Genomic DNA, 17,508 nt, shown 5'->3' on the forward strand with positions numbered 1-17,508 from the left:
GGCCAGGGCAAACAGCCAACACACCTGCGGGGTTGCAGTGTCTTTCATTTAGTTTGTTTCTTCATGAAGTGGGAGGGAAATGAGTTTGGGCCCAACAGAGATTGGGGCGCGGGGAGGGCCCAGAAAACAAATGACAGAATGTAAGTGAAAGCCTTCTTTCAAAGTCCAGACCCACAGTCTTGTTTATTACTCTAAAAGGAACAGAATTATTTCTCTCCAGCCTTCTTTAACTCTTAAACCACCCAGCCCAAGAAGACAAGGAAGAAAGGAGGGCCCTAGCCGCTGGACTAGGGTTATAATGGGTGCAGATCCACCCTGCACAAGGTTCAGCAGTGGGAGGGTGGGCTCGAAGTGTCCCCCCAACCCCGCTCGACGCGCGCGCGCGCGCACACACACACACACACACAGCCCGCCACGCCTCACCTTCTCGATCGTCTGGTCCACGGCCTTCTGGAAGACTCGGGCCACCAGCAGCGTGATGCTGGTCACCAGCAACAGCAGGGACAGCGTCCCCACCGCGTAGAAGCAGCACCTGCCCATTCCGCGCACCGCTCCGGGGCCGGGCGGTCGGCGACCGGATGAGAAGGAAGGAGGGAGAGACGGAGGGGCTCCGCCGGAGCGGCCGGAAGACCCGGGACCCTCGGGCGTCCGCGGCCCAGCCGAGGGGCCCGGCTCCCGGCTCCGCGACTGGGCGAGCGCGGCCCCGCCTGCACCCGGCCGGCCGGAGGGGAGTGGGAGTCCCGCTTTGGTTTCGCTTTCTCCGGCCGCGGCAGCCGCGGCGCCCGCCTGGCGCAGCTCGCGAGGCAAAGGGAGCGCGCAGCGCGGAGACGCTCGCTGGCCCGACACACCGCAGCCCCGGGAGGCGACAGGCGGCAGCTGCGCGGGGAAGCGGGCGGGGCGGAGGCTGAGCCCGCAGTCATGTGCCCGGCGGCGGCGGCCGCGATTCGGCCCGAGCGCCCCGCGGCCTTTCCCGGGTCCGCCCAGCACCGGCGGCTCCCTGACCCTCGCCCGGCGACGCCCCCGCCCTCTCGCCGCAGGCCCCGCGGTGACCGCGGGAAGATCGCCTGCTCTCTGCGTCTCTACCCTCTCCCCAGATACGAACTGCGGGAACTCAGGATGGATACACGCTGCCCCTGCTATCTACACGAGCTCACAAGTTAGCGGGACACTGTTAACAGCAATTAAAACACAATGTAACTAGTGCTTTTACGAAGTGCATGAGGAGATCTGTGCCAGCAAGCACCTCTACCCGGGTGATCTAGCACCCCACGACTAAACTGGTCGTGGGGGATGGGTAAGGGTTTGTCATGTGAAGGGTGTGTACAAAGGAGGGGGGAAGCTTTTGGAGAAGAAAAAGCTGTGTTAAGATATTGGGGGTGGAAAAAAAGAATTGTATTCATCAACCATGCTAGAGGTCTCTCCATTATTTCTATAGAAAAAATTGTTTGTATAGACATAATTATTCTAGAGCCAGACATCCTGGAATGTGAAGTCAAGTGGGCCTTAGAAAGGATCACTAGGAACAAAGCTAGTGGAGGTGATGGAATTCCAGTTGAGCTATTTCAAATCCTGAAAGATGATGCTGTGAAAGTGCTACACTGAATATGCCAGCAAATTTGGAAAACTCAGCAGTGGCCACAGGACTGGAAAAGGTCAGTTTTCATTCCAATCCCAAAGAAAGGCAATGCCAAAGAATGCTCAAACTACTGCATAATTGCACTCATCTCACACGCTAGTAAAGTAATGCTCAAAATTCTCCAAGCCAGGCTTCAGCAATACATGAACAGTGAACTTCCAGATGTTCAAGCTGGTTTTAGAAAAGGCAGAGGAACCAGAGATCAAATTGCCAACATCGCTGGATCATTAAAAAAGCAAGAGAGTTCCAGAAAAACATCTATTTCTGCTTTATTGACTATGCCAAAGCCTTTGACTGTGTGGATCACAATAAACTGTGGAAAATTCTTCAAGAGATGGGAATACCAGACCACCTGACCTGCCTCTTGAGAAACCTGTATGCAGGTCAGGAAACAATAGTTAGAACTGGACACGGAACAACAGACTGGTTCCAAATAGGGAAAGGAGTACATCAAGCCTGTATATTGTCACCCTGCTTATTTAACTTGTATGCAGAGTACTTCATGAGAAATGCTGGGCTGGAAGAAGCACCAGCTGGAATCAAGATTACAGGGAGAAATATCAATAACCTCAGATATGCAGATGACACCACCCTTATGGCAGAAAGTGAAGAGGAACTAAAAAGCCTCTTGATGAAAGTGAAAGAGGAGAGTGAAAAAGTTGGCTTGAAGCTCAACATTCAGAAAACTAAGATCATAGCATCTGATCCCATCACTTCATGGGAAATAGATGGGGAAACAGTGGAAACAGTGTCAGACTTTATTTTTTGGGGGGCTCCAAAATCACTACAGATGGTGATTGCAGCCATGAAATTAAAAGACGCTTACTCCTTGGAAGGAAAGTTATGACCAACCTAGATAGCATATTAAAATGCAGAGACATTACTTTGCCAACTAAGGTCCGTCTAGTCAAGGCTATGGTTTTTCCAGTGGTCATGTATGGATGTGAGGAAAGCTGAGCACCGAAAAATTGATGCTTTTGAACTGTGGTGTTGGAGAAGACTCTTGAGAGTCCCTTGGACTGCAAGGAGATCCAACCAGTCCATCCTAAAGGAGATCAGTCCTGGGTGTTCATTGGAAGGACTGATGCTGAAGCTGAAACTCCAGTACTTTGGCCATCTCATGCGAAGAGTTGACTCACTGGAAAAGACCCTGATGCTGGGAGGGACTGGGGGCAGGAAGAGAAGGGGATGACAGAGGATGAGATGGCTGGATGGCATCACCAACTTGATGGACATGAGTTTGAGTAAACTCCGGGAGTTGGTGATGGACAGGGAGGCCTGGTGTGCTGCGATTCATGGGATCACAAAGAGTCGGACACAACTGAGCGACTGAACTGAACTGAATTATTCTATAGAATAATTAAGATTTTATAATTAAGAATAAGTTTTTAAAAACTTAAAAAAGATATTGGGGGTGAAAAACCCAAGATTGACAGAGGAAAGTTGTTTTTGACTCTAGGCACTGGTGTGCAGTGTGGGGTGGGGGTATGGAGGCCCCTCGGGGTCAGACTTTGAGGGACTCTTGTGTCCCATAGGAGAGATGGGACTTTATCTGTCTGCATTGGGGTCAGCAAGAACCTTCAAGCAGGGGGCCCTCATGTTCTCATCTGCTTTGCTCACCAATGTGTTCCAGTCACCCCAGCTAAAGTCCTCACTCAGCAGAGACTCAATAAATATCAGCTGAATGAACATCAACCATACCCCAGGCCTTGACTAGGTGCTCACACACCTATTTAATACCTGCAGCAGCCTGGTGGCTCTTTGGCCTGACCCTCCACCCCACACCCCAAGCATCTGGAGGGGAGCACTGCTGTAGAGATTTATGAGGGAACAGGGTCGGGGAGTTGGACTTGGAGTGCAGATGTGGCCTTTGTGAAGGAGAGAGGTGAGGAAGGAAGGTTGCATTGAAGGAAGCATCTTATGCTACAGTGAAGCAATAAGAAAGTTCAGCAAGGCCTTGGGGGAGTCCTCAAGCCGAGCTGCCCTGTCCCAGGAGCCCAGCACCTCCCAGGAATAGGCTTCTTGTATTTAGTCATGGGCTGGGAGCAGCACTAGGAAATGGTCTCTCTGCACCAAGCTGGGGATGAGAATGAGATGACAGATTTTAGGGCTCGACAGCTGGGGCCATTGGCCATTTGTGCACGATCTGAGAAGTACATTTTCTTGGCCGCTATGGTAGTATTAGCCCTCTTTTATACACAAGGAAACCACAAGGCTCTTAGGGGCGAGTAACCTAAGCCCAACTGGTTGCTGGGTGGTAGAACCAGAATTCTGCCTGAACCAGAAGGCAGGCCTGGTGACTTCCAAAGCCCTTCCCTCCTCTGCCCTGTGCATTGCTGCCTCCCAGCTGCCATCAGTGAGAATCTGGGACCTGGAGGTTCAGCTCGGAAACTTTGCTGACCACTTGGTGAGATGCTATAATGCATTAAAAATGGTGGCAAAAACTGTGATACTCCTGTTGAGTATTCCTGCCTGAAGAATCCCATGGACAGAGGAGCCTAGCAGGCTACAACCCGTGGGGTTGCACATGACTGAAGCAACTTAGGGCATCACACACAGCACTATGGAGAGGAGGGGTCTACACCGTTTGCCTTGAACTTGGGCTGGATTTAGGGATGGAAAGCACTAAATCACCATGTCCTGGAACTTCTGAAGATAGATCATAAACACTTGCAGTTTCTTCCTGGGCATCTGGAAATAGTAGCTCTTGGTGCCTGGAGCCATCACTAAGCCCAGCTACCCTGAGGCCTCCAAGCTGGAGTGAACAGGGGAAAGACCATGGGGTGATGCCCTGCCAGGCTCTTGCTGCCCCCAGTCTCCTGCTATCCCCAGCCGTTTGAGTCTTGGGCCCCAGAGATATGGAGCAGAGTGGTCCCTGCCTTGCCCTGCCCTGCCTGAAATGCAAAATAAACCACTGTTGTTATTTGAAGCCACCAGGGTTTGACATGTTCCTGGGTTTTAGATAACCGGAGCAGATTGTGAGGGCAGGTCTGAGCCTGGACTCTGGCAATGCCAGTGGCCACCCCCGTTCCCAGGTCTACCCATCTATAGCTACCAAAGGTCAGCAGCAGCTGCCCTAGAGAACCAGGCCTGGGTGGGGTCTGGAATGATTCAGCTCCTCCAAACCTCACAGGCAGGATGTCTGGGTGGTCCCCAGTCATCCTGACACCACCAGCAGCCTTCCCCTACCTCCAGTCCTGGCATGCTAGCGGCCTGTTCTTTCCTCATCTCTGCTTTGGATTCTAGCTATCCACCTGGGCTCTGTCCTGTGCCCCAGTTTGCTTCAGGGGCTGTGCCAGCCTAGTAGCCCTCACTTATCCCTTTCCTCAGCAGCCTGAGCCTGTGTGCATCCTCTCCTGCATTAACTAGAAAAAAGTTTCAGTAACCTGCTTGCTTGAGTATTTGGCACCCCGTGATCCAAGTTCACGTTGAATCCCCCTCCCATCTTCAGACTAAGACCAGTTTTCTATTTGCAGGTTCCATTAACTAGGCAAATGCCATAGTCACCCACCTTCTCAGCCCTGGGCCATCAACCTCAGGGCACAGCTCCTTCTCATTGTTCACTGAGGTCCCTTCTTCCCTCTTGTCTGGGCCACTAGGGGAGTAACAAACAGTGGGGATGGAGAGATGGCTCCAGATTTTATAAACACAGCGTCTGAACTAGGGTTTCCAACTCAGTTACTCTCGGTTCACCTTCCCTTTGAGGTGCTCTCACTGGACAAGAGCGTTCCACCTTGTCAGGCAGCCGCTAAGCTGCTTCCCCTTTAAAACTCTGGTCCAAACTGGACAAAAACCTCTTTCTTGGTTCCTCTAAGCACAGCTGACCAGACTAGCATTTTAAAAATGTACTAAACACTAAGAGAGAACAAAAAGGACCTAAATTACAGAAAATATATAAACAGCTTAAAAAAAAAAAACAACTCATATTCCCAGAATAGCCATCTGTGATCCCACAGCAATTTCTTTCCTATTATAAAGAGCTGAGGACTTCTGAGCTCCTGGCCCGGCTGTCTTTCTGTTCAGTTTCCTCTTCTCCATCCCATGGTAACTACTGATGGAGACTTTGCCCACAGCCTCCCAAATTCTCATATAAGCTTCCAAAGGCCCTTGGGAGATCTTCTTCATTTCTGATCTGTAGGATGGATCACCTTCTCTGTTCACTGGTCTCATTAGTTTTTTTGTTTGTTTGTTTTGTTTTGTTCTTTTTTGAGCTGTTGAATCATCTTCCCCTCCAGATGAGCCTCTATCTCTGCTTACAAGGAGTGGGTGTTGCATGCACGTACACAGACTATTAAGCTGCTCCCACACTCTGGAGGGTCAGACGGTGGAGGAGGGTTATTGCTGCAACTGGTTGAGTAGGGAGACTGAGGCTTTGTTAGGGAGATAGTCAGAAATCTTCCCAGAGACCCCTACATACCTAAAATCAGAAGAACAAGAACTTGAGAACAAGCACCCTTGTGAATGAATGATCATTGGTGCCTGCTGCAAATTACACAATCACTCAGGACTCAGAAGGAAAAAGAACTTCCTGCAAAGAGTGTAAGACAGGCTCCAGAACAACAGACTCTTAGTCAGGAAGCACCTGACTAAGGCCCCACCTTAAATTTAAAATATTGTTATTATACTCAAAGAAGGTTAATTATATAGTCAACTGTATATGGCTATGTGAAAAGTGTTGGTGTGTTAAATGTAAGCATTTAAAATGCACCGCAGTTTTTACAACCTTGTGTGGAAGATAATCTCTAAATGTGACTGTCAGCAACTCTTCCTTTCTTTATAGGTTCCTGCATCTCCTCCAGTTAAAAGTGGTGTTGATTGCCCTCCCCTTAAATCTGGGCTGGCTTTGCACCCTGCTCTGACCAGTACAATGGGTGGTGGAACTGATGGGAGTGCCCATTCCAGGTCTAGGTAGCTCCTCTCTTTACATTTTTGGGTCTAACTGCCATCTGTGTTCTGTTCGTTTTGTTTTAATTTATTTGGCTGCACTGGGTCTTAGTTGTCACACACATGGGACCTTCAATCTTTGTTGTGGCATGTGGGATCTTTAGTTGTAGCCTGAGCACTCTTAGCTGCAGCACGTGGGATCTAGTTACCGGACCAGGGATCAAACCAAGGCCCCCTGAATTGGGAGCTCAGAGTCTTAGCCATTGGACCACCAGGGAAGTCCCCTAACTCTCATGTTAGAAGCCCAGATTACACTGCTGGGTGCTGAGAAATCGCTGGTGATGGAGAGAGACTCTGGGGAAGGAGAGAGGATTCACAGTCCATCTAAGCTCCCAGATGACCACAGCGTGTGCTACATGGAACCGAGATGATACACCGTCCCTGTGAGCCCCGCCCACATTGCAGAATTGGGATGTGGCCAAATGCATGGCTGTGTATTAAGCAACTACATTATGGGGTGGTTTGTTATGCCATAATGGATAACTGAAACACCCTGTTTTGCTATTTATTAATTATTCTAGGAGCTTGAAAAAGAATAGAAGTGGCCCTAGGCCTTGCTTACTTTGTGACTGGCCCAGCTCCAAGAGGTTTCTAAAACTCTTAGCTTTGTTACTGCCATCTGAAAGTGATCTAGAAAATGTACCGTCACACCCTAGTGATCTGATATTTTTATTTCTTAATGTTTGTGGAGCATCCTTAACCCAGAGCAATGTGGGATCCATAATTAAGAATTTCTGCCTCCTCCCTTTCCCCTCACCAGATCCCAAACTTCTCACATGTACACAGCTTCTTTTGAGACAAGTTACAGGCTCGTGATTTAGAGCTTCTTTGTCATTTTTACGCTATCACACTCATAGCAAACCAGGGCAGGGGGAAGCCGGGACCTTGTCTGTGGTCTGTCGGCTGCCTCCTCCAGCCAGGAAGCTGTATGGCTTCCCTGTTATCATCTTTGTGCCCCAAGTGAGGAGAATCTTTTCTAGTTTGTTTGGTTTGGGTTTTGGTTTTATTCTTTTGGGATTTATGGGAAAATGAGATTCTCCCTCTTCAAATGTTTCTTTTTCCCCTGTTTCTTTTCTTTGTTCCTCTAAAGCTGCAGAGTATTTGAAACACAACTAGGAAAAGGAAACATTTTTGTCTTATTCCCTTCCCTCCCCTGAAGCCACAAGCAGAGTCTCTTGTAACTGAGACTGGGGTGGGGGGTGGGCAGTAAGTGGAAGCAGAGGAGCAAAAGAGGGAAAAAGAAATACTGGGGGAAAAATGGTTACCATGGGGCTTCTCTGGTGGCTCAGGGGTAAAGAATCCACCTGCCAATGTAGGAGACGTGGGTTTGATCCCTAATCCGGGATGATTCCCACATGCCGTTGAGCAACTCAGCCCACAGAGCAAATAAGCTCCCATGGGCAAAACTATTGAGCCTGTGCTCTGGAGCCCAGAAGCCGCAATTGCTGAGCCCATGTGCTGCAACTACGATACCTGAGCTTGCTGGAGCCTCTGCTCTGCCTCAAGAGAAGACACTGCAACGAGAAGCCCGGGCACCACAACTAGAAAGTAGTCCCTGCTTGCCACAACTAGAGAAAAGCCTGTGCAACTATGAAGACCCAGCACAGCCAGAAGTAAATAAATAACTTTAAAAAAAAGAAAATTTATGGATTCTTTGGGAAAAAATGATTAATATGTCAACAATTCTATCTGCTGCTTGGACATATACCAAGCACTGTGCTAGATCCTGGACCTATGTTATTTCATTTAGCCCTCATCAAGTCCCATGAAGCAGATACTTTATCTCTTTTTTTGAGAATGTGGGAGCTGAGGCAGAGAGAGGTTGACAGAGTGGTCCAAAGTCACATGGCTTGTAAAAAGCAAACTAGTTTTGAAATCTGAATCTATCAGACACAAGCTCTTAGCCACATAACCGTGGCTTGGAACTTCTGGCTTCGCATTTATTGAGAGCTAAATGGAAACAGTGAAAATTGGTGAAAAAACTGTGGCAGTACCAACATTCTCAGTCACATGGGCAACCAGGACGGGCAGTGAGATCAGAATTCATTGTTTGAGAGACAGAGTCCTTCTGCTTGCCTGGACTTGATGGACTAGAATTGCAGGCCAGGAATGAGCTCCAGGTTCCCCTCAGCTACAAGCTGGCTACAAACACAATCCTCAATGCATGCTGTCATGTGAAAAGCATTCTAATCTGATGTCACGAGGTAGTCTGGAGGTATTTTCCAGAAGCAAATGAGACTTGGGGTGTGTGTTTAGATAGCTCTTCAACTCTTGGTGTGGCAAAGCCAGAATATTGTGAAATATCAGGGCTGTCTGATTCCTGCACATTATGAAATCAGCGCTAAGTAAACCACTGATGAGTTGACAGTTATTCCTTAGTGATGTATTCCATGGTTAGAAGTTGTTTTAAATGAGAAAGTCAAGTGTACTCAGTATTTGTCTCTGAGTGGGAGTAGGACCGGCCAATGGGCAGTGAAGAGGGGGCTTCATGAGTATCAGGGAGGAAGTATTTGGCTGGGTACAGATTGTGCTAAAGGTAGGGGTGGGGGGGTCAAGGTATTAGCCTATAGAAAGGATAAATATAAGAGCTGTTTTTCACCTCTAGCCTAGTGCCCGCAGGACTTCTGGCCACCACCACACTGATCACATTTCCTGAGTCTCTGACATTATCAATCAGAAGCCTCCTGTAAAGGTCCAACGTCAAAGAAGATTGTTAGTTATCGGTTTAGAAACATCTCCAATTCTCTTCGAAACAGCAAACTCTCTCTCTTTTTAGCCTCAGTGAAAAATGTTTCAGAATATTCATAAGGGATTGCTTCAACTACATTACAAGCTATCTTGAGCAGCATTGTTTTTCTGCATTTCTAATTAAACCAGAGGAGACACAGATCTCACCACCATTCTGCAAAAAGTTGAACATAGACCATATGTTGCAGAAACTCCATGCGTAGCTATGTACCCAAAAGGACTGAAACTTGGTACTGAAACTAATCTTTGTATGCAAATGTTCATAGCAACACTATGCAGAATTGCCAAGGGTGGAAACAAGCGAAATGTCTATCAGCCAGTAAATGGATAAACAAAAATGTCAGAATGTGTACAATGGACCATTATTCAGGCACATCAAGGAATAAAGTACTGACACATGCAACAACAAGGGTGAATCTTATAAACAGTATGCCAGGTAAAAGTTGACAGACACTAAAGGTCACATATTGTATGATTCCATTTATGTAAAATATCCAGAGTAAGTAAATCCTTAGAGACAGAGAATAGATCAGAGGTTGCCAGGGAAAGGGTAAGAGGGAATAAGGAATGACTGCTTAATGCATAATATGAGGTTTTCTTTGGGGCTGATAAAATGTTTTGGAGCTAGAGATGGTAGTTATAAAACAAGGCAATTATACAACTGTCACTGAATTGTGCACTTTAAAACGGTTAGTTTTATGGTATTTGGATTTCACTTTAATAAAAGTGCAAATCACAGGGGAATTTTATAAGGCGATGGCAGAATACAAGAAGGAGATGTTTAGATATGAACTACTACTTCCAAGGACTTTTTTTTTCTTCCTCATATCCCATTTCTGATTTGAGTGATAATCACTCTTGGAATATGATCTTTTGAAAATTCAGTGATGGGAGGGAATTCTAGAAAGGTCTAGCATCTTTTTCTTCAGGGAGAAAACAAAAAGGAGCTCCCTCTCATTCTCTCAGCAGGGAGATGGCACTCAACAGTCTACGTCCCATGGGACTGTGACTTGCTCCAAGCCTTCTTACTTCCTCGTGGGACTCTGCGTATCTGCGTATCCCACAGGTATGTACATCCCAAAGCCCCAGGTGCAGGATGGAGTTGTGCTTAGTTGTTCAATCATGTCTGAATCTTTGTGACCCTATGTACTATAGCCTGCCAGTCTCCTCTGTCCACGGGGATTCTCCAGGCAAGAACACTGGAGTGGGTTGCCATACCGTCCTGCAGGGGATCTTCCCAATCCAGGGATCAAACCCAGGTCTCCCTCATTGCAAGCAGATTCTTTACCATCTGAGCCACCAGGGAAGCCCAAGAATACTGGAGTGGGTAGCCTATCCCTTCTCCAGGGGATCTTTCCAACCCAGGAATGAATTTGTGGTCTCCTGCATTGCAGGCGGATTCTTTACCGGCTGAGCTACCAGGGAAGCCTGCAGAATGACTGGCATTCCTAACCAATTTGAGTAGAAAACCTGTGCCCTAAACCCGGCCTGCCTGGCACTGAGCAATCCGTTTATTCCCTTATAGGGAATAAAGGTCGCTTTCTCACACTTGCCCTACTGGAAGGGAGATATCCATTGTGGGGAGGGGGTTATATGAGAGAGGGTGGTAGGGAGAAGCTACCCAGCAGCTTTGACCCTGGTGGTGTGAATTTTCCTTTTCATCAACAAAGCCTACTCCTTAACCTATGCTGGGTGATACTGTGGAATTAGTTCCAGACTCTTTAACAGTGGGCGACAGCCTGAAGGGATCTACCTGGCATGCTAATATCTATATGTGAAACCATAAAAAGAAACTGCTCATTTAACAGTGAGAGTCCTTGGGAATTCCCTGGAGGCCCAGTGATTAGGATTTGGGGCTTTCACTGCCAGGGCCCAGGTTCAATCCCTGATCAGGGAACTGAGATTCTAGATTACTACACCCTACCATAAGAATTTCTTGGACTTCCCTGGTGGTCCAGTGGTTAAGGCTCTGCACTTCCATAAAATCCCTATCAAATTACCCATAGGTCTTACCTGTAGCTCAAACAGTAAAGAATCTGTCTGCAATTCAGGAGACCCAGGTTCAATCTCTGGGTCAGGAAGATCCTCTGGAGAAGGTAATGGCAATCCACTCCAGTATTCTTGCCTGGAGAATTCTATGGACAGAGGAGCCTGGTGATCTTACAGTATGTGGGTTTGCAAAGAGTCAGACATGACTGAGTGACTAACACTACACTACTATCAAATTATCCATGACATTTTTCACCAAATTGGAACAAAATAATCTTAAAATTTATATGAAACCTTAAAGGACCCCGAATTACCAAAGCAATCCTGAGGAAAAGAACAAAGGAGGAGGCATAATTGTCCCAGGCTTCAGACCATACTACAAAGCTACAGCAATCAAAACAGCATGGTATCGACACAAAACAGACATGTGGATCAATGGAACAGACTACAGAGCCCAGAAACAAACCCACACACCTGCAGTCAATTAATCTTGGCAAGAATATACAGCGGGGAAAAGACAGTCTTTTCAGCAAGTGGTATTGGGCAAGCTGAACAGCTGCATGTAAATCAATGAAGTTAGAATACATCCTCACACCATACACCAACATAAACTCAAAATGACTTAAAGACATAAATATAAGACATAACATCATAAAATTCCAAGGAGAGAACATAGGCAAAATGTTATCTGACATAAATTTTACCAATTTTTTTTTTAGGTAAGTCTCCCAAGGCAATAGAAATAAAACCAAAAAATAAAAAAATAAAAACAAAAACAAATGGGACCTAATCAAACTCATAAGCTTTTGCACAGCGAAAGAAACCATAAACAAAATGAAAAGACAACCCTCTAAATGGGAGAAAATATTTGCAAATGATGTGAATGACAAGGACTTAATTTCCAAAATATACAAATAGCTAATACAACTCAAAAGCAAGATAAACAAACAACCCAATCCACAAATGGACAGAAGACCTAAACAGACATTTCTCCAAAGAAGACATACAGATTGTCAAGAAGCACATGAAAAGACGCCTAATTATTAGAGCATCTAATCATTGCTAATTATTAGAGAAATGAAAATCAAAACTACAATGAAGTACCACCTCACACTGGTCAAAATGGCCATCATCAAAAAGTCTACAAATAACAAGTGTTGGAGAGTATGTGGAGAAAAGGGACGCCTCCTACACTGTTGGTGGGAATGCAAATTGGTGCAGCCACTAAAGAAAACAGTATAGATATTACTCAAAATATTAAAAATAAAACTACTGTGTGATCCAAGGTTCACACCTCTGGGTTATAAACGAAAGAACTGAAATCAGGCTCTCAAAGAGGTATCTGGACACCCATGTTCACTGTAGCACTATTCACAAAAGCCAAGACATGAAAACAAGCTAAGAGTCCACTGATGGCTGGATGGATAAGCAAATGTGGTATGCACATATTATTGTCTTTAAAAAAGGACATTTGAGACAACATGGATGAACCTGGAGGGTACTGGGCTACTTGAAATATGCCAGTCACAGAAAGACAAACACGATGTGATACTACTTGTATGAGGAATCTAATATTGTTAAACTTATACAACCAGGAAGTAGAATAGTGGTTACTAGGAGCTGTGGGATGGGAAACAGGGTGGTATTAATACAAGGGTACAAAGTTTCAGCTAGGTAAAATAAATAAGTCCTAGATATTTACCGTAGAACATAGAGCCTATAGTCAACATTGCTGTACTGTATACTTAAACATTTCTTAAGAGGACAGATATAATGTTATGATACACAGAAAATAAGATAATAAAGAGGGTGGGAGGAAACTTCTGGAGAAGATGGATATGTTTGTGGCACAGATCATACTATTGTGGGTGTATATTTATCTCCATGCTCATCAAGTTGTATGCATTGAATATGTACAGCTTTTCATAGGTTGATGATACCTCAATAAAGTGGTTTTTAAAAGAGGAATGAGGGTCCTAACCAAATATAATGCCTTCAGGAGACTGAGAAGGCCTAATCCTTTACCTGAAATAAAATCTTAATATTAGATGGTCCAAAATACCACTTTTTAAATTGAGCCTCCAGTCCTTCCAAACAGCATCCAGCTTGTTGACGTCAGGGGATATTTCTCTGATCATCTCCTTAGCTTTTCTCTTTCCCCCTGCCCTGCACCCCAGCTTTGTCAAGGATGGGCCTCTCAAGTCTTGTGTAAACACCAGAATCTCGAGGGAGTCAACAGCATAAACCCAGACTTTTCGTGCTAATGTTGAAGGCCTCTCAAATTCTCTATTTACTGTTTCACCAAAAGTTAAATATTACCTGCTATTATATCTATAACAATGTTGAGTGTAGCTAAAGCCCTTGCTAAGAAATGACATGTGTCCTGTTAATGGGCCATAATTTCTGTAATAAAGGAGAAACAGCAGTGCCCAAAACCTAGATAACTGTTGTCGATGACATAACTATGCTGATGAATGACCTTACAGTATCTGTTCCCCTCTAGACATTTCCCCAATTTATCTTAACTAAGAACTTTATTACAATTCCCCCACTTGTGTGTATGTAATAGTCATTCAGTTGTCTCTGACTCTTCGTGACCCCATAGACTATAGTCCACCAGGCTCCTCTGTCCATGGGATTTCCCAGGCAAGAATACTGGAGTGGGTTGCCATTCCCTTATCCAGGGGATATTCCTGACCCAGGGATCAAACCTGGGTCATTGAAGGTGGATTCTTTATTGCCTTAGCCAAGATTGCCCCCTTAAACTTAAAAACCTTTGCACAGCAAAGGAAAAAATAAACAAGATTAAAAGACAACCCTCAGAGTGGGAGAAAATAATTGCAAATGAAACAACTGACAAAGGATTAATCTCCAAAAACTCATGCAGCTCAACACCAGAAAAACAAAGAACCCAATCAAAAAATGTGTGGAAGACCTAAACAGACATTTCTCCAAAGAAGACATACAGATGGCCAACAAACACATGAAAAGATGCTAAACATTGCTCATTTTTGCAGAAATGCAAATCAAAACTACAATGAGGTATCACCTCACACCTGTCAGAATGGCCATCATTAAAAAGTCTACAAACAGTAAATGCTGGGAAGGATGTGGAGAAAAGGGAACATTCTTGCACTGTTTGTGGAAATGTAAATTGATATAGCCACCATGGAGAACAGTATGGAGATTCCTTTAAAAATTAGGAATAGAACTACCATTTGATCCCCAAATCCCACTACTGGGCATATACCCTGAGAAAACCTTAAGTTAAAGAGATGCATATACCCCAATGTTCATTGCAGCACTTTTTTCAATAGTAGGACATGGAAGCAACCTAGACGTTCATCGATAGATGAATGGATACAGATATCATGGTACATGTTTACAGTGGAATATCACTCAGCTATAAAAACGAATGCATTTGAGTCAGTCCTAATGAGGTGGATGAACGTAGTCTATTATACATAGTGAAAGTAAGTCAGAAAGAGAAAGACAAATATTGTATACTAGCATACATATGGAATCTAGAAAGATGGTACTGATAAACCTGTTTGCAGGGCAGCAATGGACACATAGACATAGAGGATGGACTTATAGACACAGTGCGGGAAGGAGAAGGTGGGATGAATTGAGAGAATAGCATGGAAACATATACATTATCATATGTAAAAGAGAAAGCAAGTGGGAATTGGCTGTGTGACACAGGGAGCTCAACTCAGTGATCTGTGACAATCTAGAGGGGTGGGATGGGGTGGGAGTGGGAGAGGGGATCAGGAGGGCGGGGACATAGGTATACCTATGGCTGATTCATGCTGATGTATAGCAGAAGCCAACACAATATTGTAAAGTAATTATCCAGAGAAGGAAATGGCAACCCACTCCAGTAGTCTTGCCTGGAGAATCCCATGGACAGAGGAGCCTAGTAGGCTACCAGTCCATGGGGTCACAAAGAGTTGGACACGACTGAGAGACTTCACTTCACTTCACTTCAAACCACCTCACCAAGAAAAAATAAATAAATAAATAAATTATCTATCCTTCAATTAAAAAAAAGAGAAAAACTTAAGAGAGCAATGATAAACTAAATTGAAAAAAAAAAAAGATTGTCCCAAAGAATATTGTAAAAAATAATTTTTTTGGTTTGTTTTTGTTTACCACCTACAGTAATATTAGAAGAGAAAGGAAAGGTTTTTTTCTGGATCTTGAGGAAGTAAAAATGTGTAACAGTACCAGATATGATAGACCTCTGGGAATGAGATGGAGGTCTTTGCTTTATGTCCTGAAGTTTTCTCTCCTGGAAATGGAAAGCAAATGTTATGTGGAAGAGGAGATAGGACTCTTCATTGTGTTACACATGTGCCTTACTCTCAACATGGTATAAGAATGGAGAAACCGAGGCACAGAAAGTTTCAACCCTGTGATTATTTCTGCAGTGCCCGGGAAAGTTCCTGGAACATATAAGGTTCTTAGTGTCTGTTGAAAGTTGAATGTCAAACTTTTGACTCAGGTGGGAGGAATCTCAGGGTTCTAGTTTAGGGAAGATGAAAACTTCTTTTGTCTCAGTCATCTCTGTACTTAGTATTATTCACTATTCTAAAGCATTCCCTCTATAGCAGTCCTCATCCAATGTGTTTTCAATAATCAATCCTATAGAGAGAGCTTTAGGATGGAATAAACCCAAATCGGAACTCTATTTCTTTTCTTTCTTCAAAATACTTTTTAGCCACATCACATGGCATGTGGGGCCTTAGCTCCCTGACCAGGGATCAAACCTGTACCTCTTGCATTGGGAGCAGGGAGTCCTAAACACAGGACCATCAGAGAAGTCCGCCTGGAACTCTGTTTCTGTGTGAACTCTATGAGAGCAAGATTTTACTTGTTTCTGCACCCTAGAATGTAGTGAAAGTGAAAGAAACTGAAACCGCTCAGTCGTGTCCGACTCTTTGTGACTGTAGCCCACCAGGCTCCTCTGTCCATGGGATTCTCCAGTCAAGAGTCCTGGAGTGGACTGGAGTGGGTTGCCATTTCCTTCTCCAGGGGATCTTCCCGACCCAGGGATCGAACCCGGGTGTCCCACATTGCAGGCAGACGTTTTAACCTCTGAGCCACCAGGGAAGAATGTAGTACAGTGGTACATAATGGATGCTAGTAAATGCTGCTCAAGAATTTTACTAAAGCTTTCTATTGAGAACTTGTGCATTTGGGTGACATTTTGGAAGGGAGAAAAGGGCAGGGGAGAGAAAGTGATTTGGGAAAAGGAGATCTGATTTCAAAACCTCAAATCTGTTTACATTGTCTTTTAACAACAGCGGACAACTCGAGCAGTCTTCGTTTTCTATAAAGTAAGCTTACCTTCTATCTTCCCAGAGATCTGCCTTCTCTTCCTTTTGGTAAAGAATTCTGAATTGATTATGACAGGCTGGATGAAATGTGTGTGGGCCACTTTGCCAGAAAAAGTATTACCTACCTAACTGCAGTTGAGGACTCTCCAAACTGGATTTTATATTCTTAGGTATTGGGGGTCTTGTCCTGGGTGGGAAGATTTGTGATGTGAAGACAAAACACACAGGAAAAGTAAAGATATCATCTTCTTTAGGCTATTGTAAGGGGGAAAATGCTCATTAAGGACAGATTAATGTCTCAAAAAAGAAAGAAGGTCTGGAGTTTTGTAGAGGGAGGTAAACAAGAGAGTCCTGAGGAAGGGTGATGATAAATCTTATTTCCCATCGGCAGAGTGATATTTTGAGATTAGCTGGAATGCAGAAAGGCCAGGAGATATCTCAATTGCTTTTTTGGAGCACAGGGCTCAGATAAAGTTCAACAGGGTCAGTAGACACCGAGGGCCATTTATGTTTGAATTCTACTTTCATTGTTTAGTAGCCCCGTGACCTTAAGTAAATTACTGACCCTCTCTGTGTGCCATCTATAAAATGGAATAATATATAGTACTTACCTGATGGAGATGTTTTAAGGATTAAATGAGATGAAGCATATAAAGTTCGTGGTCCTATATAAGTGTTCAGTAAATGTTATATCACCATTCTGAAGTATTCTATACAGGATAGAAATTAGGTTTACAAAAAAAAAAAAAGAAATTAGGTTTACAAGGAGGGATAAAACTTGCTGATGCTCTCATCTGAAACTTTACAAAAGTCAAGAGGCTTCGCTCAGATAAGACAAATTGTTTTTCT

The 17,508-nt window shown here is 44.7% G+C and overlaps 1 protein-coding gene across 1 annotated transcript in view; it reads right to left on the minus strand.

Moving 5' to 3' along the window:
- SCARB2 (scavenger receptor class B member 2) overlaps window positions 1–551 on the minus strand; it is an 83,747-nt gene extending 83,196 nt beyond the window's left edge. The window contains exon 1 of the mRNA XM_043447914.1: window positions 424–551. Within this exon, the coding sequence (XP_043303849.1) occupies window positions 424–540 (117 nt within the window). The 5' untranslated portion in view covers window positions 541–551. The remainder of the gene's footprint in view (window positions 1–423) is intronic.
- Between the last annotated feature and the right edge of the window lie 16,957 nt (window positions 552–17,508).

The sequence above is a fragment of the Cervus canadensis genome, chromosome 26 (assembly GCF_019320065.1).
Source record: "Cervus canadensis isolate Bull #8, Minnesota chromosome 26, ASM1932006v1, whole genome shotgun sequence".
Lineage (NCBI taxonomy): Eukaryota > Metazoa > Chordata > Mammalia > Artiodactyla > Cervidae > Cervus > Cervus canadensis.